General features: G+C 33.6%; 1 protein-coding gene across 2 annotated transcripts in view; it reads left to right on the top strand.

Annotated features, from left to right (window-relative positions):
* The window catches only part of KIF2A (kinesin family member 2A), a 63,397-nt gene that overhangs the window by 35,025 nt on the left and 2,436 nt on the right, over positions 1 to 25,936 (top strand). Inside the window, exons 4-19 of one of the 2 annotated variants that reach the window (XM_046671249.1) lie at positions 2,034 to 2,088; positions 3,648 to 3,713; positions 4,349 to 4,449; positions 6,218 to 6,313; positions 7,813 to 7,867; positions 8,247 to 8,409; positions 10,962 to 11,052; positions 11,187 to 11,250; positions 11,813 to 11,904; positions 12,261 to 12,403; positions 13,052 to 13,256; positions 14,000 to 14,110; positions 15,442 to 15,509; positions 19,626 to 19,776; positions 22,679 to 22,780; positions 24,856 to 24,991. In XM_046671249.1, coding sequence (XP_046527205.1) covers positions 2,034 to 2,088; positions 3,648 to 3,713; positions 4,349 to 4,449; positions 6,218 to 6,313; positions 7,813 to 7,867; positions 8,247 to 8,409; positions 10,962 to 11,052; positions 11,187 to 11,250; positions 11,813 to 11,904; positions 12,261 to 12,403; positions 13,052 to 13,256; positions 14,000 to 14,110; positions 15,442 to 15,509; positions 19,626 to 19,776; positions 22,679 to 22,780; positions 24,856 to 24,991 — 1,699 coding nt within the window. Of the gene's footprint in view, positions 1 to 2,033; positions 2,089 to 3,647; positions 3,771 to 4,348; positions 4,450 to 6,217; positions 6,314 to 7,812; positions 7,868 to 8,246; positions 8,410 to 10,961; positions 11,053 to 11,186; positions 11,251 to 11,812; positions 11,905 to 12,260; positions 12,404 to 13,051; positions 13,257 to 13,999; positions 14,111 to 15,441; positions 15,510 to 19,625; positions 19,777 to 22,678; positions 22,781 to 24,855; positions 24,992 to 25,936 lie in introns of both variants that reach the window. The other variant, XM_046671248.1, reaches the window with a different exon arrangement.

The following is a 25,936-nucleotide window of genomic DNA, read 5'->3' as shown; positions in this document are numbered from 1 at the left end:
TGTGTGTGTGTGTGTGTGTGTGTGTGTGTGTGTGTGTGTGTGTGTGTATTCTGGTTTGAAATTGGCAAGCTGTAAAGAGCATGTTTTAAAATTAGTTTGCTTTCTTTAAAAAACCCTTAGTTCTTTCTGCCATCCACATGCATATATATACACACATACTTTCAAGGATTGAGGTTGTTTTAATTCACAGTTATGACAATCATTAGATAAGATCCTAGAAATTCCTTGCCTGATTAGGATTTTTCCTAAGACTAATAGCTTCTCAGGAGATATGAGTTGAAGCCATTTGCTTGTCAGTTTGTTGAGTGAATACATATGACATTGATAAAGAAAGAGTGACTGTTTATTAGTCATAATAAATTCCTACTCTGATAGTCTTTTGAAATAGTAATTCTGCTATTTGTTTATTAAAGATGGGAAATGATAGAGTGTAGTTGAACTACTTCTATATTATCTGTGAAGATGAACTTTAAAGTCGTAGTATATCCTCCCTAACAGTTAACCTTTACAAAATATGAAAGGCATGTTATTTTTATTATTTTAGAAGATAATTCTTCCTTTCTTTTGAAACTTCTCACTGTTAAAACTTTGTATCAAAATATAACTCTTGGGGCTGGCCCCGTGGCCGAGTGGTTGGGTTCGCGCGCTCCGCTGCAGGCGGCCCAGTGTTTCGTTGGTTGGAATCCTGGGCGCGGACATGGCACTGCTCATCAGACCACGCTGAGGCAGCGTCCCACATGCCACAACTAGAAGAACCCACAACGAAGAATACACAACTATGTACAGGGGGGCGTTGGGGAGAAAAAGGAAAAAATAAAATCTTTAAAAAAAAAAAAAATATATAACTCTTTTTAAACCAATTAGTCCCTTAAAGTTGTTGAATCTTCAATTTTTTGTTTTCAATCCAACAAGCATTTGTTGATTTTTCTACATTATTGATTCTGTCATCTACAAAGATGAATATGACATGACTGTACCCCTATAGGAACTTGCTGTTGTGCAGGGAAGACATATATAAGCATCCAAATATGCTTAACAATATCAGCAAAACATTCTACTTTTTAAACCATGCATGTGAATGTAAGGCAGATTGTTAGTTCATGTGATTTCAGCTATTGAGAGTCACTACTTCAGGGTTATCAGTTACCACTTAGAAACCAACTTTTTCATATTTGCCTTCACCACCTTGAAGGATCTTCATAGTTTATTCTTCTTGGTATATCATTAGCAACCTTTGCTGTGCATTAGAATGACCTGGAGAATTTTTTAAAATACTGATTCCTAGGCCGATTTCCAGAGATTGTTTTATTTTATCCAAAGGGAGGCCAATCAATATCCTTTTAATAGTACCCATCTGATTTGAATGTACATTAGCATTGAGAACAACTGCATTATTTGATGTCTTTTTTTCAGGTAAATAAAATGAAGTCTTGGTAGATAAATAATAGGACCAAAAATTTGCTACCCTAAGCTATGCTGAGTCAGTGTCTTTGAGAGTCTAATGAAACCTTTCAGTTTAACTGACGGTGTGCGTTTCATAGTATTTTGATGTTGCATTTTAACAATGGGTCGTAAGTTACTTAAAGCTAATGTTTTATTATTAACCCCCTGATATCCAAAGATGAAACGTATTACTTAGTTTTGGCAGGGTAGCATGATGATTAAAAATACACACTTTCATGAAATTACTTAACTTTTGTTTACTTCACTTTCCTCATCTGTGAAACCAGAATAGCAATAATAATGACCTCACAGCATTGTTGTGAAGATTAAATGAATCAATACATATAAAGTCGTTAGAGCAGTGCCTAATTCCTAAATATTTTTGCGGGGTCGGGGGAGGAATACTCATATAAAGAAACTAGAATATTGATAGCATGAGTAATAATTCACTAGAAGATTATTTGTAGTTTTTCTCCATTTAGTTTTATATTGTATATCCACATACTTTTATTTAAAGGAAGCTGATTATGACATGTACATGAGGAGTAAAGAGAGAAGAGAAAGTAAGATGAACATTTTCTCTTTTATAGAATCGACGGACTGTGGCTTCTATTAAGAATGAGCCTCCTCCAAGAGATAATAGAGGTAAAGTAAAAATTTACCTATTAGTTCTTCCTATTGACTTTTTAGTATGGCTCTGATAAGGTAAATCAAAAGTAAAATATTACCCATGGCATTATTATTCATTTAAACTTTATGTGGCTAATTTTTTTTAATTGAGGCCATAATAGTTTATAACATTGTGAAATTTCAGTTGTACATTATTATTTGTCAGTCACTGTATATATGTGCCCCTTTACCCTTTATACCCACCCCCCAACTCCCTTCCCCTCTGGTAACCACTAATCTGTTCGCTTTGTACATGTGTTTGTTTATCTTTTGCATATGAGTGAAATCATGCGGTGTTTGTCTTTCTCTGTCTGGCTTATTTTGCTTAGCATAATACCCTCAAGGTCCATCCATGTTGTTGCAAATGAGACAATTTTGTCCTTTTTATGGTTGAGTAGTGTTCCATTGTATATATATACCACATCTTCTTTATCCACTCATCCCTTGATGGGCACTTGGGTCTTCCTACATGGCTAATTTTAAGATCAGTATCTTCTTTATTTCCTAATACAATAATATCAAAAAATGATTTATAAAGGTATGTGATGAATATGAAACTCCATGATATATGCAATTTTTGATTCGTCTCATTTACCCAATAACTTTTCAGATTTGAGGAGAGTATTATGAGAAAGAAAGGAATGGGGAAGCAGTCACTTGCTTGATTTGATAAGGGTAAATTTAATCATCACAATGTTCTGCATGATTTTCTGGTGAACAGTCTTCTAAAAGGGGTTATGTGTAGCTTTGGAGTCGGCTAAAGAAAAATCGAACAAGTATAAATTGTAGTTAATTGAAGATCTTCTATATATTCTCAGCCAGGAGATATAAAGTGTATTTAATTCTTTTTCTACTATTCAGCAGTTCAGAACGTCCTTTCTAATAGTGATGTTTCTCTCTATGGGTGGATGGTGAGGCAGGGTGGACATAGTTATTAGAGGAGAGATTGAAGGCAGAGGGGAGGTCCACTTTTAATCACTATCCTTTGAGTCTTGTGAAAATTGGTGTTTCTTTATAAAATGTGATATTGTATTTAACTTTGTATTCCTTTTTCCACTTTTATAACATTCGTGGTGGGAAATTCCCTGCTGACAATTTGCATATTTGAGGAGCAAAGAGTGGGATTTGTAATACAGGGAGGGTTGAAGGACTCAAGGCTTTACTTTGTGTACTTCTGAATTGTGTAAATTTTTCAAAATGAGAATGCATTTAAAATTCATATTTTGCACTTAGATTTTTTAAACGATTATTAAAAATCAAGCTTGCCTTTGGTTTTTGTATAAATTATTCAGAATGAGTTTTGTAGCTAAAATTACCTAAGTCTGCACATATTACTTTGAAAGGCTCTTAGCTTGTCAGTTTATTGGACAGAATTGATTATTAGATATTCTTTTTACGCACATGTAAGTAGAAAACCTGGCAATTTGCTAATGCAACTTTAAGTATCAGTTCTTTTGATATATCGCTGTTCTTTTTACCGAAATTCTCCTTTACTAATTTTCAGTCTGATTTTAAAAATTTTGTTTTACTTACAGTGGTTGGTTCTGCACGTGCACGGCCTAGTCAGCTTCCTGAGCAGTCTTCCTCTGCACAACAGAATGGTAGTGTTTCAGATATATCTCCAGTTCAAGCTGCAAAAAAGGAATTTGGACCCCCTTGTATGTAAATCATGTATCAAGGATTAGTCATTTTAGGCATACATGTATTCTCTCTTGGTCGTCCTTATAAGTCCCCAAATGGTAAACGGTCTAATTGCAAACTTGATCGCAGATTTCATTTACCACTGTGGAAAATTATTTTTGTTGTTGTTAGTTTAGTCTGTTAATTGGGTTTTTATATGTGTATTTTGGAGGGAAAAAGTTTTGTAAATATAAAATTATAACAAGGTTTTAGTTGCTTTGAATTAAAAATTCTCTCCAGATGATAATTTGACAGATGTTGAAGAAATTTTTGTACTTATTGATTCTTTCCAATTCAAAGATCTGTGATTCTAAACCAAGAGATGACATGTATCAATATGTTAGAGTCATTTTTCTTGACTCTTACTTGTTTATTGTCCTGTTCCTAGTTTTGTTAAAGCAGCTCATAGTAAAGTTCGCATAGTTATCATAGGCATGCTTTGTCACTGTGTACCTTTTTTTGGTGTATGTGGTAAAATTATACATAAAATTTTTGTGTGTAAGTACAGTACTCTAAAAAGAAAACTATACTTCTACAACTCATCTTTTTCTTTCAGCACGTAGAAAATCTAATTGTGTGAAAGAAGTAGAAAAATTACAGGAAAAACGAGAAAAAAGGAGACTACAACAGCAAGAACTGAGAGAAAAGAGAGCCCAGGTTTGTAACAGAAACATACAAGTAGTTTATGCACCAACTGAAGATTAGACTGTGAAAGTGATTAGCTTATGAAAAAATAGTTGAGGCATTCATTTAAAGATTTCAATATAGTTCCTTAAATTGATATTGAGGAATAGTACAAACTCTTGTGAAAATAAGTTATCATAACAGACTTTTCCTACATGTACTTTTCATATTTTAGGTATGTATTAGTCCTAAAGTTTGTTCCATTTTTAATAAGCCATTGTGTTACAGAATTCTAATGCATATAACGTTCAAAAATAATAGGATTTTGAGTTTTTTAAGAGCTCAAAAATACATTCAGAAAAATATCCAGTTAAAATACATGCTTATACTATAAATTTTGTTATTGTTTTTCAATGGTTAATAATTTCAACATATCACAACAAAAAGGGGGAAATTGCTTGTGTTTTGTTTTTTACTAGATATCGAGAATGTATCTCTGTTGTGCCCCTCTCATGTTCTCATGGTAGCAAACTGTTTACTGGCAGTGAAAAATTGCATAGAGGACTGGTCTTTTCTCTCTCTACAGGTCTTCATCTAGGAGAAATTCTGTTATTGTACACAGAACTCCTCCATTGTGCTTGTTTTGGATCTATTATATTCTCATAACTTGTTTCCTGTAATAAAATATTAGGATTGGTTTTTTTATGTAGGGGTATGTTCGAGTGCCCTTAGTCATAGTGATGTTGTATTGTGGAATTGTGGAACCAGTGTAATAGTCAGTCTGAATAAATTAGCTTATGTTTGAAAGTAACCTGAGAGTGACCAGTTGGGTTTTGAAATAAATGAATAACACAAAACAGATAGCTTTTCTGACACTTAGCACGGATGCCACCTGGTGTTTCTTGTGGGTACTTCATAATATTTTCACTCAGTTCTCACTTTACATTTTGTTTCTCTACTGACCTAGTTGGTATTATTTCTAGGAAAAGGTTAATTGAAAGTAAGTTTCATTAAATGGTTTTGAAATTACATTCAAAGCAAATCTGTATATGGTATATGAAAAAAATCTGACTTCTTAGAATATTCCATAATTTATGAGTCATGGCTAGGAGAGGTTGTTAATTATTGCTATTTGTATTTTAATCTGAATTTTTTCAGTTTTGAAGCCAAAAAATATATTGCAGTCAGCATTCAGTAATTTGGATTTTAAAGATTTAAAGTATTATGTTGACTTTTGAATCCTTTAAATTCTATGTCCTATCAATTTGGGGCTGTTTTTCCATGCTTTAGTCTATTTTAGAGAGTCAACAGAAATAGGAAATGAACATAAATGAATCCATATTTCTACTTTGCTGAAACACTGGATTAAGAATTGGGAAGAATTTGATGAAATGAGTTTTTCCAGAATTTCAGTTTTTCCAGAGTTCTTTATCAGTGTTTAAGATGAGCAGTATTTCTCTTTTGCTCCTTTTTCTAGGATAATTAAGGTAGATGTACAACAGATGAATTTTTGTAATAGGTCCAGAGTGCCTTTAATGATGAGTGTTTGGTTTGGAGTTAACAGAATGCATGTAGACTAACAGAATTGTGTTTTTAATATGAAAGTGATTCCTGGACATATTAGTAATCCTAAACTCTCAAACGAAATTATGTACCATCTCCAGTTTGAGTTTGGGCTTGGCTATGACAAGTGATACAATCATTTAGTTTAAGTTTTAATTTTCAAACTATATATAGCATAAATATACAGATAACCACATTATTGTAATTATAATAAATGGTGAATTCTGTCTTCTTATAGGATGTTGATGCTACAAACCCAAATTATGAAATTATGTGTATGATCAGAGACTTTAGAGGAAGTTTGGATTATAGACCATTAACAACAGCAGATCCTGTAAGATTCTTTGTAAACTATTGCTCTACAACTTTTTATGCTGTAAATAAAAATATGTTTGATACCCACTAAATTAATAGTGTATTTAGCTATGTAGTTTTTCTTCACTTTGTGGGTGCTCATTCCCCATGTTTTAAGAAGAAAATCAAGAAATCATGTTTATGCTTATGTCGCATAATTCGATGTATCAAGACATGCTTCCCACAGAGATGTCCATTTAGGGAGCAAAGCCACCCTGTCTGTGGTAGGGCAGAGCAGCAGCTAGAGGAGTGATGGCAGAGGACCCTGTTTGCTTTCTGACCATCACTTATACTTTGATCTCAGTTTCAGGCTTATTTCCTCTTTGGCTTGGGCTATGGATCCCACTGTCATTCCAATTTACTATTAGTTAGTTATTTTAAATAAATGTTATTCTGGCTTTTAACAATAAGTGATGCTTGTTGAGGACTGCAGTAGACCAGAAATCTAGTGCTGGAAAAATATTCTCCTATCTTAGTACTCACTTCCTTTCCTGTTGAAGAATGAGAATTTGTTGGACAGACAATACTTCTGTGAGTAATTGCTACTTATGAAAAATAATCCATCTGACCTAACATATACAGAACGTATTGGGTACACAAAATACACTTGTGTTAGGCAGATATATAGGATTTGATAGAGTTGCTCTGCATAACATTTGCATTTCATGTATTTTAGTCCTTGCTACCCTCCATGTGTTTAACCTACTACATCTGAGCTTATACTTTAGGACAGAGATTAGCAAACTTTTTCTGAAAAGGACCTGATGGTAAATATTTTTGGCTTTGTGAACCTTGTGGTCTTTGTTACAACTACTCAATTCTGCCTTCATAGTATGACAGCAGCCATAAGACAATCCATAAATGAATGGGTGCGACTGTTTCAGTAAAACTTTACAAAAGCAGATAGTGGGCTAGATTAGGCCTGCAAGCCATTATTTGCCAGTCCCTGCTTTATGTTAATTATCATTAAAAGACAGGTATTGGGAAAATAAGTTTTATGAAAAAAATATTTGTGTAAGACTTGACGTTTTATAAAATTTTTCAAATTATTTTGCTTATTAACCTTCTGGGAATTTTGTTACTTATGTGTAGTTAGTTATCTTTGCCAATAACTTTCCCCATGATCAATCTGAAAATATGTCACTTCGGAGGAAATTTTGCTTTTGTTGTATACAGCACATCTTGAAGTGAATCAGGCAGCTTCTTAACATGAACCTGATGCTACTAAGAATAGTAGTGCCCTCTACAAAGTTATTTCCTAATGGTTTACCAAATGGTGGTGTTTCCATTATACTCAGAAGTTTAGAAATAATGTCTGATAAATATTAAGATTTATGTAAGCTAATTTGTTCTTAAGCTCACTTATCATATTTATACTATGCGTAAATTTCTAAACCTCTGGAAGAAGTATTACATAATTGACTTTTCAGTGTTTTACATACCACTGATGATCACTGAAATAAGATATTTTATTTCTAGATTGATGAACATAGGATATGTGTTTGTGTAAGAAAACGCCCACTCAATAAAAAAGGTATGATGCTTATTGAGCTCTGATGAAAGATTGATTTTGTCCTGTTTGTTATTTATTTTGGTAATAGCAGAAATCAGATTGGTTTGGATGAGTTAAATGTAAATCATTTCATTTACATATGACCGTTAGGCAGATTTCTATACTTAAAAGATCTGTTGATTTGTTATTGCCCTGTGAAACATTGCCATTCCTGGTTCTTACTTGACAGGAATCTTGGCTTTTTTACTTTGTTGTTGAAGTATTGTCTTAGTGAATGGCATATTTATATTTATAGAACTTAGTACTTTTTAATCTAAATTCTTACTGCTTAAAGTAATTTTTGTACTTTAATGAAGTGCTGTGAAAATTACTGGGCATTGATTTTCATTTATTCTTTTAGAAACTCAAATGAAAGATCTTGATGTAATCACAATCCCTAGTAAAGATGTTGTGATGGTACATGAACCAAAACAGAAAGTGGATTTAACAAGGTACCTAGAAAACCAGACATTTCGCTTTGATTATGCCTTTGATGACTCAGCTCCTAATGAAATGGTTTACAGGTAGGTCAGTTTGCTTTGCATCAGAAGTTTGTTCTTATGCCGTGTGTTCATCACCACCTTGAAACTTAGATTGATCTTGGCATATCTTTCCAGATGTGTAATATGCTTTTTTATTCTAAGTTTAAACAAGAATGTGTAATAAACACTCTAATGAATATTAATGTTCTCCAAAATCATAGTTTTCATTACTGATTCACTTATATATACATATCTCATACACTGTACATATGGATAGGAAATTTGTGGAAAATGTTGACCTTTACTTCTGAGAATGGGATGTGATTAGAAGACGAATTTTATTTTCTGCTTTTTAATCTCTGTACTAATAAAGAAATTTGAAATATCTGTTAGACATCAGTCATTTATTTGTCTAAATATTTAGCATGTACTACCACTTAAGGGGAAAAAAATAGTTCTGTAAATCTACTTGCAATGTGCTTGATTTTTATCATCTCTAAGCTTTGGAATAGTTGTAGTACATGAAATTCTTGTATGTTGACATATTCAACTTATAAACAACTCAAACTTATATGTTTTATACACTGATATCCCAAATTTTTATGCCAGATTTAGATTTTCATACATAGTTTGTAAACATTCACTTCTAATTATTTTAACAGCTCAGTTTTATTAGCATTGCTCTTGCAGTCTGTATAGAACTGTCTTGGCATTCACTTGAACGCTATGTTTTGTTGCCCTTTTCTTTTATAAATATGACTGGAAAACAGAAAATTAAAGAGTTAATAAGAGTCCTAAGAATTGATGATGTTATAAATGAAATAACGTTGAGACCAATTCCATGGTCTTAAGCCAGTAAACTGGGAGTTCAGTTGTAAAAAAAAAAAAGAAAGACAAAATTAAAGACTGTATGAATGTTAGAAATATTGTGGAGAATTTGTTTTAAAATGGAATTATACATTGTATATTTTTACTTTTCTGAGAGCACAGTCCTCCCCGCTCACTCCCTTCTCTGCTTCTACTACTGTCTCATAAACTGTCTTTTTGACTTTATAATCATTTTCAAGAAATCGTTTTAATAGGGTATGTTTCTGTGTGTGTGCTAGATTTAGTAAACATTCTGTGTTTCACTCTATATTTATGCTTCTTAACTTGACCAATGTTGATCCTATCCCCTTTCTCTTATCCTTAACTTTTAAGGATTGAGGAGTTAGGCCCTTTTTTGTCTAATCACTCTGCAGACTTATTTCTAATTCTGTTTGACCAGAATTTCTTTTTTGCTCCTTTTATTCTGCACCTTCTCCGGTTGTGCCTTTTTTAAAAAAATCAGAACTGTATAAAGTGTCCTACATATATTACTTTGAAGCCTGTATAACAAGTGTATTTGTTTAGTGCTCTGCTCAATGAAGTATTTTTTGTCGCTTCTTACCTTTTTATTTTAACTCTAGCAGTGACTACACCAATACTACACCAATTTGAAAAATAATCCAAGCCACAATATTCTTGCATATTTTTGCTGAATAAGGACTACCAACTCAGAACTCAGTATCTTACAAGCATAGTTTATATTTACTTATCCACATTTAAGGAAATCTTACCACTTTTCTGCTGGTTTAGATAGTCTTAGATCATGTTTTTTAGTTTTTTCTCCCTTAGCTTGTCTCTGTTGAGATTACCACTCTTTTGATTCTGTTTCTGTTGAAACTTTTTTTTTTAGTTTTCATTAAAATGTCTTACTTGTCTGGCTAATATTACCATCTTTTGTTGTTATCTTTAAAAATTTGGGGGCTGGCCTGGTGGCGCAGTGGTTAAGTTTGCACGCTGCACTTCGGCGGTCTGGGGTTCACCAGTTCAGATCCCGGGTGTGGACATGGCACCACTTGGCAAGCCATGCTGTGGTAGGCATCCCACATATAAAAGTCGAGGAAGATGGGCACTGATGTTAGCCCAGGGCCAGGCTTCCTCAGCAAAAAGAGGAGGATTGGCAGTAGTTAGCTCAGGGCTAATCTTCCTCAAAAAATAAATAAATAAAAATTTTCCTGTTGTTTTCTATATCTGTCTTAGCTCAGTTGCAGTTTTTTTCTGTCCATTATTGTGACCATTGTTTATTATGGAATTATTGTTTGAAATTATGCTTTAAAGAGCTTTAAGCAATTCTAGATATGATTATTTAAAATTTTAACAAATCAGTGGGTTCAATTGTAGCCTCACAAGTTGAGCCTATTGGTTTGTTAAAAATCTTTTGGATAGGGGCCAGCCTGTGGCTTAGTGGTTAAGTTCTGTACGCTCTACTTCAGTGGCCCAGGTTTGGATCCTGGGCGCAGACCTACACCACTCATCAGCCATGCTCTGGTGGTGACCTGCATGCAAAATAGAGGAAGATTGGTACAGATCTTAGTTCAGGGCTAATCTTCCTCAAGCCAAAAAAAGACGAGGATTGGCAATGTCTGTTAGCTCAGGGCGAATCTTCCTCAAAAAAAAAAAAATCTTGGTATAACTTTTGTTTGTTAATAAGACTTGGTACTAGTTTTATTTGTTATTGGTTTAACTTAAATATTGACAGTACATTCTCACTGGTGCATTTTATTTTTAAGGTTTACAGCTAGACCACTAGTGGAAACTATATTTGAGAGAGGAATGGCTACATGCTTTGCTTATGGACAGACTGGAAGTGGAAAAACTCATGTAAGTAATTCATTATAGTTACATCCTGATATGAAGCTAGTTTATTTTCCTTATGGCTTAATTCTGAGACCTAAATTCTTAAGATTTGTTCCTGAATAATGTCTATTATTCCTTATTTTCTTTTTCATATATAGACTATGGGAGGTGACTTTTCAGGAAAGAATCAGGATTGTTCTAAAGGAATTTATGCATTAGCAGGTAACTGTCCTTTTTGCATATTATTTGTAATATTCTCAAATATTATTCAGGTGACTTTGAAGTAAGACTTGGAAATATTGCCCAAGATTTTAAGGGTAACTATAGTGCTATAGTTACTGTATATTATGTCAGTTTTAGGTTATCAGACTGCTCGAAAAAACTATGCTTTGGGGGCAGAAATCTTGATTATATTTCTGTCATTGTAATTGGCACATTGTTGGAGCTTAGTATTTGTTGTTGAATAACTGATTTGTGAAAAGCTGTTTAATATGATTATGAGGGTAACCTTATTATAATCACCTATAATTTTATGCTATTTATAAGGATAAGTATTAGCATCCTTTTACTGCATATGAAGCAGAGTGGCATTCTAAACCAGAAATGTAAAAAAAGTTACTATTTTTTTTAAATTAATGTTCACTTTAGTTTTCATTTTATTATTGATATTATCACTCAAGATGAAGATTAACTAATTCCTCTACAACTAGAAAATTTGAATTGTTTTTTAAAAATAGTATTTGTTGCATCTTAATAAATTTTCTACATGTAAAATTCTTGACAGCTCGAGATGTGTTTTTAATGCTAAAGAAACCAAACTACAAGAAGTTAGAACTTCAAGTATATGCAACCTTTTTTGAAATTTATAGTGGAAAGGTAAGTAGAAACTTTCAAAAACAATTTTTTAGTTGTTAAAATATGCATAATATAAAATTTACCATTTTAACCATTTTTAAGCGTACAAGTTCAGTGGCATTAAGTATATTCACATTATGTGACCACTACCACAACATAATTTTTATGTGTATTAAGAATATTATATTAGAATTTTGTGTTGAGATTTTTTTTTTAATTGCCTTTGAATCTTCAACTTCAATATTAAGCATTGTTATTCTAATAATTATTATTATAATTCTTGGAAATAATTTTCAGACTCTGAATGACTCATTTTTATAAAACTGTTTCTTTTTTCTTTAAAGCTAGTTTTCTAATTTGAATTTTTTTTTTAATAGGTGTTTGACTTACTAAACAGGAAAACAAAATTAAGAGTGCTGGAAGATGGAAAACAGCAGGTTCAAGTGGTCGGATTACAGGAACGGGAGGTCAAATGTGTTGAAGATGTATTAAAACTCATTGACATAGGCAACAGTTGCAGGTACATCTCATTTTAATTAAGAAATAGAAACCTAGGGGCTGGCCCTGTGGCCGAGTGGTTAAGTTCTCATTCTCCACTTCAGCAGCCCAGGGTTTCACTGGTTCAGATCCTGGGCAGACATGGCAAGGCTCATTAGGCCATGCTGAGGCAGCGTCCCACATAGCACAACTAGAAGGACCTACAGCTAGAATATACAACTGTGTACTAGGAGGGCTTTGGGGAGAAGAAGAAGAAGAAAAAGATTGGCAACAGATGTTAGCTCAGGTGCCAATCTTGTAAAAAAGAAAGAAAGAAAGAAAGAAATAGAAACAATTTCATAATCAGTTTTAGATACTTTGGGTATAACAAAAACAAAGTAAGATGTTACTTAATGCATCTTGGAAGTAAAAATCACTGTTCATAAAAGCTTTTTTTTACATATAAACTTTGAGCGACAGCTACTGTATTGATATACTACAAATATACTAGAAGTATGTCAGATTAAATTGTATGAATCTGGTTATGTTTGTGTTGTTAACTCAAAATGTCTCTTTTATGCTTAAATGATAAAAATTGGATAGTTTTTTGTTTTTCTAAATGAAAATACTGTGGTTTGAACATATAAACTGAAGTTTTTATTGTATCAAAATGTCCTTAATCACGTTGTAGAACATCCGGTCAAACATCTGCAAATGCACATTCATCTCGGAGCCATGCGGTGTTTCAGATTATTCTTAGAAGGAAAGGAAAACTACATGGCAAATTTTCTCTCATTGATTTGGCTGGAAATGAAAGAGGAGCTGATACTTCCAGTGCAGATAGGCAAACTAGGCTTGAAGGTGCTGAAATTAATAAAAGCCTTTTAGCACTCAAGGTAAATATAATGTGTTTAATTGTGAAAAGTTTTTTACTTTTGATTTTAATTTTGTTTACTCGGCTACAAAACAGTACTTGTTTAGTCTAATAAGTAAGAGAAGTTATCAAAATTTAGTCATTCATATTTGCACTTATAAATTTATGTTGTGCCCAGAAATTTTCTTTACACACATTGTTCATTCTTTTTAGGACAAAGGATCTGTTAGTTGGCAGCACAGTTCGGGGCTACTTAGGGAGATTCCAGACAGCCTTAATCAGTCACGTTTTCTTGGAGGAGGGCAAGGAGCCACAAAACTGAGCTACGAAATAGTTTGTCAGAAAAATGTAGAACGGCTTTCAAAAAATTAGGCCAATATTGTGTCTCTTCCCTGACTAGAAAAGCAAAGATTGGCGGGACTACAAGAAAGTATTCTCTGTTTTTTCTTTTGTGGTGTCACTTTAAAAGTTTAACTTTTTACAGTTATCCTACTGCTTGTCACTTCTAAACACTAGTCATAGTCTCCAGAAGAATCTTTTGGTATAATAAAGGAGATTGTTGGGTTTTGTATTTTTTGGTTTTTTCTCTTTCTTGAATTAGGGTTTATGAGAACATCTTTACTATGCTGTAAACCTGTTAGTAGGATTTTCAGAGCTGATTAAATCTTAAATGTTAGAGTTATGTTAAGAGATCTTCTAAATATGTTAATTAAGATACTCTTTATAAGAAGCCTAATCTGTGAAACTTGGTTTCTTAATTTTCAGGAGTGCATCAGAGCCTTAGGTAGAAATAAACCTCATACTCCTTTCAGAGCAAGTAAACTCACTCAGGTGTTAAGAGATTCATTCATAGGTGAAAACTCTCGCACCTGCATGGTAAGTTTATGTTTGTTTTTGGTTTCTTTATTTATTTTGTTATACTCCTGAATGAATGATTACGCACTATCTATGGAAAAATTATAATATACATTAATGACAATCATTTAAATCCTTCTATTCTGAGAGATACAGTGATTCTTAAGATGTGGTCCCTGTCAGGGGCTGGCCCCGTGGCCAAGTGGTTAAGTTCGCGCGCTCCGCTGCAGGCGGCCCAGTGTTTCGTTGGTTCGAATCCTGGGCGCGGACATGGCACTGCTCATCAAACCACGGTGAGGCAGCGTCCCACATGCCACAACTAGAAGGACCCACAACGAAGAATATACAACTATGTACTGGGGGGCTTTGGGGAGAAACAGGAAAAAATAAAATCTTTAAAAAAAAAAAAGCGTAAATTGATATTTAAAAAAGAAAAAAAAGATGTGGTCCCTGTCAGTCTGATAGAGAGGATTATATTGCAATTATAAAACATTCTGCTAATTCCAACATCTGAGACTTCTTGAGGTTGGTCTCTGTTGATTTCTGTTTTCCTTGAATATGGGTCACACTTTTCTATTTCTTCATATATCAAGTAATTTTGTATTATATCATTTTCATGATATAATATGAATTATGAGTTAACTTACACTCTGGATTCTGTTATGTTCTTCTAAAGCATATTGATTTTTTTGTTGCTTTAGCAGGAAGTGAACTTAGCTGAATGTACTCCAAACTCTTGTCTCCCCTTCTGTGGACAGCAGCTGAAAGTGAAGTCTCCGTGTAGCTCTTGTAGACTAGCTGTGTTGCGTGGAGTCAGCCTTGTGTGTGCCTAGTTCAGGGATCAGGAGAGATTTAGGCAGCTTATGTGTAGAATCTGAGCTTCTCTCTCTGTGGTTGTCTCTCTTGTAGGGCAAACTTCACTTTCTAGCTGCTGTGGTTCCCACCTCCAAACCCTGTCCTTTAGTTTCTTAACCAGTGAAACTCCAGGTTTTAACAAAGTTTTAGTTGTCCTGTGTGACAGCAGTGGGGCTTGCCCTTAGGCAGAAAAGCTGTTAAAAGAGGGAAGAGGGCAGTCACTCAGTGCTATTCCCTTTTTCTAGATGTTGACCTCCATTTTCTGCCTGGTTTTGATCATTTTCTGGTGCCTTCAGAGAGTTGTTTATATTTTAACCAGCGTTTATAATTATTATCTGATTATGGCTATTAGAATTATAGAATTATCTTAGAGTTCAAATATCATTAATAAATTTTTTTAGATAACTATTAAAATTAGACTTTAATGATCTGTATGTCAGTTTTACTATCTTTATCATTTATAACATTTTCTTTACCTTTGCATTTTTCCCCCATAGATTGCCACAATCTCTCCAGGAATGGCATCCTGTGAAAATACTCTTAATACATTAAGATATGCAAATAGGTATGAGAAATGGTCATCCATTTTGAAATTGGAGGGGAGTAGGACACTATGTGGTTTGATTTAATATCAAGTAGAGTAAATTTTATTACTTTGTTCTTTCAATTTTCAAACCAAAAATTTTACATAATGTTAATTGAGATGATATTTAGGATCATTTTGTTAAGTTCTAAAAGTAATTGGAAATGTGTAATTTGGGAAGAGGTTTCTATTTTTAGTAGAATTGGTCTTTCTATCCTAGAACATGACTATATTTTTCCATTTAACCAAGTTATATTTTATAATATTTTACTATGTTTAAATCATGCAAATTCTTTGTGTCATACTAAGACTCAAAAGTGAGTGAGTATCAGGGTGCCAAGCTCTGTTTCTTAAATTGTTTTGCTATGAGCTGAAAGTTATTTCTGATAATAGTAAGTGTCATACATGGGAATCTAGGGTTTGAGGAAGTAGTGATAGTACAGTTCTTTCTGCTGTTCTGTACGGGTTGCATTTATTATTCACGTCAGTAATTACACACTTTAATAGACAACTGTATTAAAGATGAAATGACAAAAAGCAGTTTATTCCTTATAGTCATGAAATGCCCTTGGAATTTTGGATTGTGGTGGGCATATTTATATTTGTTCCATAGATTGTTCCCATTGCTCTGGTTTTGAATGACTATTTATATAGTTTTAAGTTTCTATTATCACATATTGCATTTGTGCTTTTTAACCTAGAGATAAAATTCCTCTTTATATTCCATTTCTAGTGTGGAGAGTCTCCTAATTTTGCTGAACACAAGTATTTGTCACATTTCATAGTTTTAATCACTATGGAGAATCTATTTTTAGTCTTTTATTAAAATGTGAAATACATTTGCATACAGAATAGTATCCAAAATATAAGTGAATAATTTAATGAACACTTATACAGTGAAAATTCCTGTCATCAGATCTGGAAATAGAACATTTCCAAAGCTCCTGAGAAAGTTCCCCATGTGTCCTTCCCTGATCACGAATCCTGAATAACATGCCCAAATCCATTAATCTCTACCCTGACGTAGCCGGTGTCCTGACTTCTGTAGAATAATTTTCTCATGCTTCTTCCTTTCTCTTTTTTAAAAATAGTTTTACTACCTGTGAATGTATCCCTGAACAACACAGGGAGCTGTATTTGAACTTTACGTAAATGAGATCATAACCTTTGTTCTTTTCTATCTTGCTTTTGCTTCAACTGAAGAGACTTTTTTTAATCATAGTAAAAACTGTTGGAAAGTATAAACCTATTGACCTTTTATAAAAAGATACTAAAATATAATAACTTCCTTAAAAACATAATAGAACTTTATTTCTAAATTTAATCCTTTTTAAGCTTTGAATTACGAGCTCCTAGCTGCACACCTTTATAGTACTTTTAATTGATCTTTGTAGTGAACATTTTTGGTATTGTGGGGTTTTTAGTGTTAATTTAAAATGCTTCTTATTTCGAAATTGTTCACAGGAGAAATGAGGGACAGCCTAGTGTAGTGGAATATTACCATGTTGTAGAATTAAAACAAATACAGATCCTCCCTGTCTTCAGACTGCTGGCTGCAAAAGAATCCCTCTGATGTGGAAATGCTCTCTCTGGCCATTCCTGTGGTTTGTTTAGGTCCAAGTAAAATGTTTTAATTTATTATCATGTAATGTAATTCATTTGCAACATAACTAACCATCTGGGGCAAATAATTCTGCCCTTTATTTCCAAATCTCTAGGAATAGAGATTTTCAAGCTCCCTTGATAGCTCATTTGAGGAGTATAATTCCCGTATATGGTGTAGTTGAGATTGGGCAAGAGGGCTTTGGATAGAGGAAAATGCGTGGTTAGGGGCAAATAGGGTATCTAAATTAGGAGATTCTGAAATAATAAAATAAGTGGAGTTGGGAGTAAAAAGAGTTAAGTCGGTATGAGATATTTAGATTTGTCAGCATGTGTGGTAAATATAAGCTTTCCAAAGTGACTATAAAGGATGAAGAGCAGATGAATCTAGTATTGAACCTTTGATGGTAGACATTACCAATAGGTCAAAGAAAGATTGTAAGTGGGAAACATGTATTAGTTTGAGCTACATGAAATTATTAGTTTGATCTATGTAACTATTTTTGACCTGTAAAACAATAATTTTGTTTAGTTCAACCTAAGAGAAATAATGAGAAAAAAGGAAAATATGGTTAGTATATTGAAGTATTTTAATAACATAAGGTTTGTATTCAAAGCTAGGTTTGAAACTCATTTATGCCACATTCTCATCGAATGACCTCTTGAGTGAGATACTTTATTGGTCTGAGCCAATTTCTCATCTGTAAAATGGTAATAATATTATCACAGGATTGTCATAAGGATTAAAAAATATAATGCCTAAAAATTACTAATCATAATATCTGACATATAGAAAGTACTTAATAAATATTGCCTACTGTTATGAAATGGGATTGGCCCAAAAGGGACATAGGGAATCACAAACATTGGGTCAGAAAAGCAATAATTTTGTTAAATATAACTATTTAGAGACATTAGAAAAGCAGTTTAAATTCCATTGCTAAAGGCTTTTCTCAGCCAGGGTTCTTCATATGAATTACGGAACACAGAAAATTGAGTGACTGTTTTCTCGGTTTGTACCAAAGATGCTTCATAGCTAATACATTCTAGATGCATAGGAAAGAAGGTAATTTATTACAAACAGTGGATGCCATTAGAACTTAATTCTCTTGTGTCCTGTTTGAAAATAGTGCAAGAGTGTTAAGGACTCAATGCCAGTAAACAAAATATTCATCATATTGACTACACAAGAAAATTAGATTGACTGGTCATGTAATTAAATAAGGGGCATTTAAATTTAGATGATGGTCCAGTTAAACTTGTAGAAAGGATCATGAAAATACACCAGAAAAGGACTGTGGAGTAGGAAATCAATAGGACAGAGGTTCAAACACCTCTTAAAATTGATTATTTTAGAAATACGTTGTCATAACAATGTTGACATCCTTTTCTAAACAAATTAAACTGAGTAGTAAATGAAAACTTGAAATGTTCATTGCTGTCTTTACAAGAGCATTTTCTTTTAATTTGTTGCTGTTTTGGTGCTGCAGAGTAAAGGAGTTTGGAATTAGTCCATCAGACATTCCCTTCTCACAGGGTAGTGGCAGTCGCCCTGATCTCTCTCCTTCTTATGAGTATGACGACTTTTCTCCTTCGATTACCAGGTCTACTTCATTCTATTCATAAGATGTTTATTTAAATAGTTTCTTTTGAATTGTGCTGTATATAAATATTTCATTTATACTTCTTTTGTCCTCAGCCATTTTATTTTTCATTTTCATTTCATTTGGCAGGTGGTGGTTATACTGCATGATCTTCATTTTTATGTAGTTTATTAATTTATTTGCTTTAAAATGTTGATTTAGAATTCAGGCTTCCTATTTTCCCTATTTTTACGGATGATGTCATCTTTGCATATTTACCATTGAAAGGTAAACTTTCTTGTTTAAAATGAAAAGTCACCTTGATTTTATATGCTCTTGCAAATTTCCTTATCTGCAAGAATCCTTTTGACTTAGAAAGTGTACCCTCTCCAAAATGTGTAAATTTAAGTTATGGGTAAACATTTTTTAAATGATAGAACTTAACATCTTATCTTTATACGTTATAAATAAGATTATTTCACATGTAACTATTTTAATTGAGCATTATAACTACCAAAAGTATGCAAAGTGTATTAAATTCTCTGATTTTGGCAATGATCTATTTGTTGATCTAAGTGCCATTGTTAGCATTTTTCTGTTGATGTAATTTAAGTGCCACAACAATCTCTTACTTTGAAATACTGAATCTGCATATTTTGTTAATTCTCACTTATTATGCACAATAATTATATTTGAAGTAATTACAAAGTGACCTATGTAAATTCCTAAGTAAAATTAAACAGCTAAACATCCCTTTAGTGTTTCCACAGATTTCAGGTAAATTTGATCTGGAAAGCTGACATCATCAATTTTAGTATGTTAATTGAATAACCTTTATATTGAATAGGTTGGTATTTTCTTTTTCCTCTGCACAAATCTTTGTTAATTTTAGATACCTCTTTTGTGTTTATAGGGTGAAAGAACTGACAGTGGATCCAACTGCTGCTGGTGATGTCCGTCCAATAATGCACCATCCACCAAATCAGATTGATGACTTAGAGGCACAGTGGGGTGTGGGGAGTTCCCCGCAGAGAGACGATTTAAAACTTCTTTGTGAGCAAAATGTGAGTGACTTAGTATAGTTGTAATTATCTAATCTTTAGTTCATTTCATCCATAGCAGAATTTAATAATTGAAAACTATCATCTAAATCAGGGGTCAGCAAACTATAGCCTAGGGGCTAGCCATCTGTTTTTACAATAAAGTTTTATTGAGACATGGCCATGCTCATTTATTTACATGTTATCTGGCTGCTTTCTTAGCACAACAGAAGTGACAAAGACTGTATGGCTCACAAGCCCAAAATATGTATTATCTGGTCCTTTAAGAAAGTTTGCTGAGCCCTGATCTAAACTTTTTTTTGAGATTTTATACCAATATTAAAATTTGGGGATTTTTAAATAATATAGGGAAAAGACAAGTTTAAGAATTATATATACAGTATGTCATATATAAAGCTTAAAAACAAAATTAAGTATAGACACATGCATATGTATTAAAAGGATGCATGAACTATTTCAAAAATCAAACATGGCAAAATGCTAACATTTGTTAAATCTAGTTGCTTTCTACATGTTTGAAATGTTTAGTGACACTCCGTAATTTAAAATTTTGATTCTCCAGTTACTCAAAAAATAATAATAAATTATGTGCCCATTGTACAAGGACAAAAAGGTATAAAGAAATAACCAAAAAGCATAAATAATACACATTTCCATATAATTACTTTAATATGTTGAGGGGATTCTTTATGTGACATGTAAAAGTTACTTATATAGTTACTTAACTCCATTTTTTAAATTCATAGTCTATATATTTTTGTATCATTCTTTTCCCACTAAGAGGCCTGTAGTGGCATTTTCTGATAATGATAAAAGGTAGCATTTATTAGTTGCTTACTATATAACACACATTTGCTAAGCATGTTACATATTATCTTATGTAATCTTCACAATTCCATGTGGTAGGTACTATAATTATCCCTATTTTTTAACTGATTTTCTAAAAGGTTAAGTAACTTGACTAAGATCATGCAAGCAGTAAGTGCCGAAGTCAAGCAGGATTGAAACCTGGGTCTGTCTTATTCAAGAGCCAAATGTTATGTCAACTAAATTTATTGCTAGCTGCAATTAAGTATTCTTTGGAAACAATATAACTTAAATTAATGTTTTTTATTCCTTCTAACAGGTATTTAAAAGTCCAAAATATTCTAGAGTAACAAACGGACATACTGCTTTTTGTTCCAAATTACTCTCTATTTATAAAGCAGGGCTAATGCAGCGGTTCTCAACCAGGAGCAACTTGACCCCCGAGGGAAAAATGTATGGAGATGTTTTTGGTTGTCACTTCTGGGGTGACGATGCTAGCATCTAGTGGATAGAGGCCAGGGATGCTACTAAACATTATACAATGCGCAGGACAGCCTTTCCCCTCCCTCAAAAAATGTCAGTAGTCCCAAAGTTGAGAAACCTGGTTTAAAGTAAGAGGTCTAAACTTAGAACCACAGAAGATAAAGAACAAAAAATGAGATCCTGGCCTTAGTCCATCCCCTGTCCCCAAAAGTTTTGAAGGAGACCATAGTTGCTTTAGAATTCTTAAAGCAAACCCTGCATTGCACCTAGATATGGTGCCTACCAAAGATAGGGAAAACCAGAACAAGATAGGCATTCTCTGTAACAGATCTTTTCCATTTTATTCTTGGATACAGTGGGTCTCTGCAGGACCTTAATTTGGAGAGGTTGGCTGGGTGACCAGAACTAATCAAGAGGCTTTAAGCATGACATCATGAGTTCTCGGCAGCCTCCTCCATATTTGAGAGAGTGTGGATTTCTTTCAGCCCTGCCATCCCCAGGGACATATTGTGAGATAGTTCACCATTAGCCTTTAGTTAAGTATTGGTGCATGTGTACGTATCCGTATTGCTATATTAAGTCTTACCAAGGTAGGTGAAAATGGGATAATGTCTAAGACATGCCCTAGAGACAAAGCTAATACAGGCAGACCACCTAGAGGATAATCAAGTGCATGAGAACTCCAGAAGAAGTCGTGGAAATGATAGGAACTTGGATAATATATTGAAGCAAAGGAAAGAAAGAGGACATTCTGGGCTTGGCGGGGAGGTGGCAGATGAAATGAGTAAAGGTGGTTGAGTATGTATTTATCAGAGAGAGAATGTAAGAGGATAATCCCTTCATGTCCTGATGAAAAGCAGATGCTTCTTTTCCCAAAGAGAATAAACAGTTCTTTGGCCAGCCTGATTATATAAACTCTTAGGGATGGTAGCTTATTGATGAAAGAGTCAAATGTCTACTTACAATGTTTCAGTTAACCAAAATATGCACATGTATTTAGAATCGTGTATTTTATTGAAAACTGTTGCTTTTTCTACTCGCATTTTATAAAATATTTAAGTAGTGACTTGTCCACTAAAATTTCTGTAGAAACCAGTAAGCAAATTATATAGTGCAATTTGGAAATTAAGATTTAGTAAGAGTTGAGACCTTCAACACACTAATTGGATAGCCACGGACATGAAAGACATTCTCTTCAAATCTCTGTTCTGATGAAAAGAAATTTAAAACATATATGACTTAAACTGTTAGTGAAAAGTAAACAATACTGAGGAAATATTTCAGTCCATATGTAGCCTTATAATGTATTTCTGAAAAGTTGCACTATTCCAAGAGATTGCCTTTTTAGGGTAATTCTGCAGTAAAGCCTGGGTTAAGTGAAAATATCCCTTATTGATATGGTTAGGTTTCGGCTGTCTTGAGTATTAACATTAAATATTTTTCACCCATAAAAAGAAATTGTGGCTTTGCCTTTCATATTATATTTTAGTAGTCTCTACCATTCAAGCTTCCTCAATTTCTGAATATTTTTGTAAATAACATAGAAAAACTACTTTTTCATAACATTTAAAATATAAACTTTATGTCGTAATTTTTAAACTCTTTCTATTTTAAGGAAGAAGAGGTTTCTCCACAATTGTTCACTTTCCACGAAGCTGTCTCACAGATGGTAGAAATGGAAGAACAAGTTGTAGAAGATCACAGGGCGGTGTTCCAGGTAAAGTGAGACGGGACCTTGCATCAGTGTTTCTCTAGAGAAATTAACTGAAAACTTTCAGAGTTCCTCGAATATCACACTAATCAAAAAATACTTGTTTGCATGTATGTATATATGTATTTGTAGGGCATATGACATGGCAAATTTTAAATAGAATGCACGATGGCTGCAAAACACCTTTCTTCACACTATGGTGAAAACATCCAGTTTATTTACCACCACTCTCCCACTTGATTTGCTTTTGTCAGTTGTCCATTTTTAGAAAAGGGTTGAACTTCTGCCCCCTACTACCCTTTTCCTCATGTTAGACCAGTTTGTTTGAAAGCAGTAAGAAAAACTCTTGAAGGGTATCAGAGCAGTTGAGGAGAGTCAGTCTTTGCGGAGAGGGAAGACTGCTTCGGGCCAAGGAGAGTCACTGCTCTGACAGCTGTCAGTGGCGTGTGAGTGGGAGATGTTATATCCCTGCCTGTGGCAGCAACTCCTTAGGTATTCATCCCATTGAGTTCACCCTATTGAAAGCACTTTTAGTGTATGATCCTTTTCTCCCCATCCCCCCCCATAAGAAAATATCCTGGGGGGCGAAACCCATGAGGAAATGAAGGTAAGATTTGGCCTTCTTATGGAGACTGTACCGTAGGCCTCTTCTCCCCCTCCCCCCATAGTACTATAAATACCTTCTGAGAAAAAAGTGAGGAATAACTCAGTCTCCTGTTGACCTGTATTCCTTCTGTGATGTTGAAGAAATCTTTATTTATCTGTGAACAAATATTAACATACCTCAGCTCTAGGCCATTCAAGCACCTGGGGGAAGGGCTCAAAAATATGAGAACACTTTATTTTATAATTTCAGAAAAGGATGTGCATTCATTAAAACTGTTAAAATTTTAGTCAAACCCTTATGAGAATCTCTCTAGAGGCCTAGGTGTTTAGATTAAATAAAGGAAGGATACTTGTAATTTAAGAAAATTACTGTCTGCCCTTTTGGAACAAGGTGTCATACAAGGGCCATCATTTCCCACTCTGCCATTTTATGAAGTCTAAAGGTTCTTTATTTGTTTATTGGCAGAACTAGGTGTCTGACTTTCAGTCCAGTGTTCTTTTTACAATTCCATTTATAATTCCATTATATAATTCCTCCATACTGTGATCTGCCATCTCTCAAAATAGGGTTTTGTTTTTAACAATTAAGTGTATAGCTGAAGGAAAAGAAAAAATACTGGTGTGTGGATTTTAATCAATACAAATATAGTTTTCTAATAAATTCCTATACCTAAGTTAACCAATTCTGTCTCGTGATACATAGTTTATTACTAGCCATTAAATTGCATTGCTGTTTGGCAAACTGAAATTGTATGTACCCTAAAAAGCTAGAAAGTGCCCATTTTTCTGTCCAAAAACTCTAAGTCAGAATGATCTGACCTTATTAATAAATCATGATTCATGACATTGCTAGAAAATGAAACATAAGTTCTACCTATCTAAAATCAGTTAAGAATGGCTTCCTTGAAGTATAGTAAGTAGCTACTATTTAGTGGTTCATTTGTTCTAAAATTGGCTATCCACTAGGCCACTTATGGTCACAATTTTGAAATCACAATAATTTTGAAGAGCTAGTGTTTAAAATTTAGGGTTATCCCCTGGCCCAACCACTGTGAAGCCCCAAATGAATGTGTTAATCCCATCTGATTTGCAAGTTCTAAGTTACTCTAGACTTCAGCAGATTGCTCAGTAGTTTTATTACACCCATTCTGCCTGTTTTAGGGATAGTTTTTTGAGACTTACTCTGGTCATTGATATTTATGTGTTTGATTCATTCCTTCCCCCAAACCCCCACCAAAAGTAGAATCAAAGTAGAAAATTGAAGTCATCTTGCTTGGCTTGTCATACTTGTGTTTGAATTTAAGGAAATATTTCTTAATTTTACTCTGTAAATAAAGATGTTTTATGTTTATTAATATCTTAGAGAATACCATCTTGAGTGTGTTTGATTATATTTAACATACATAAAATTTGTAAATTGGTTTCTTTCTTCTTACAAAAAGGCTTATTGTATTATTGAATTTTTGTCCTTTTAGGAATCTATTCGATGGTTAGAAGATGAAAAGGCTCTTCTAGAAATGACTGAAGAAGTAGACTATGATGTAGATTCATACGCTACACAACTTGAAGCTATTCTTGAGCAAAAAATAGACATTTTAACTGAACTGCGGGGTAATTCTTTTTTCATTTTAATGGTGTCTGAAATCTGCTTAATATTTATTACATGTAATTAGTGGGAGGATTTCATATTGCAAGAGGACATCTGAAATGAAGAGTATGGGCACCATTTAACATCTTTCTAGAGACCTATAGACAAACCAACCTTTCTTTTTTTTCTTAAAAAAAAATGGAGTATCATTTCAAGTGCTGTCTAGTCATCTTTTTTCTTTTAGTCTTTTGAGAAAATAAAGACATCTTATGATTAAAGAGGGAAAATGTATTCTGACAAATTTGTAAATTTTATATACCCATCCATATTTTTAGTTTAGTAGGCCGATGCTTTTCAGAATTAATTTTCCTTGGATTAGATCTGTTCGGGGTCATCTGTAGCGTCCTGTCTTCATCTTTTTTCTGTGCATCTTGTGTCATTTTTCCTTTGAACACTTGCTTTAAAAAATCAAGGGGGAGATTTCAAGACAACTACCCTTTTCCTTTATGAAGGGAAGCATGTGGCTCACCCACATGCCCTGTCATCTTGGCTTTTTAAGTAGCGTATCTGTGCAGCTTCAGATATACATTTATTGTTTGTACTAATTTCTTAGGCATTGGCAAACTAGCTGTCTCCATTTATATGCAAGTGGGCATCCGTATGTGTGTGTGTACATGGCAATGCAACATGAAATCAGATTGAAATTGCTAGTTTTTAGCACCAAACAAGCTGCTTAATTTTTAAAACTAGGTCCTTTGTGAAGTTGGTTGAAATCATTTCCTATAGTCAGCAATCACCATTTTCCCAATTCTGAATTGTTTGTGCAGATGTAGGGTTTCTAAAATTTACTTTTGTTTTTCATGTTCTTCATATTCAAGCCTTGATTTAAAGTGTTTTGATCATTTTTCTAATCTGCCATAACTCACAAGCAGCTTTTCTGTATGCATTTTATTCAGAAGACAGCTCGT

This window comes from Equus quagga, chromosome 9 (genome assembly GCF_021613505.1).
Source record: "Equus quagga isolate Etosha38 chromosome 9, UCLA_HA_Equagga_1.0, whole genome shotgun sequence".
Classification (NCBI taxonomy): Eukaryota; Metazoa; Chordata; class Mammalia; order Perissodactyla; family Equidae; genus Equus; species Equus quagga.
This window is presented reverse-complemented; position numbering and strand designations above follow the sequence as displayed.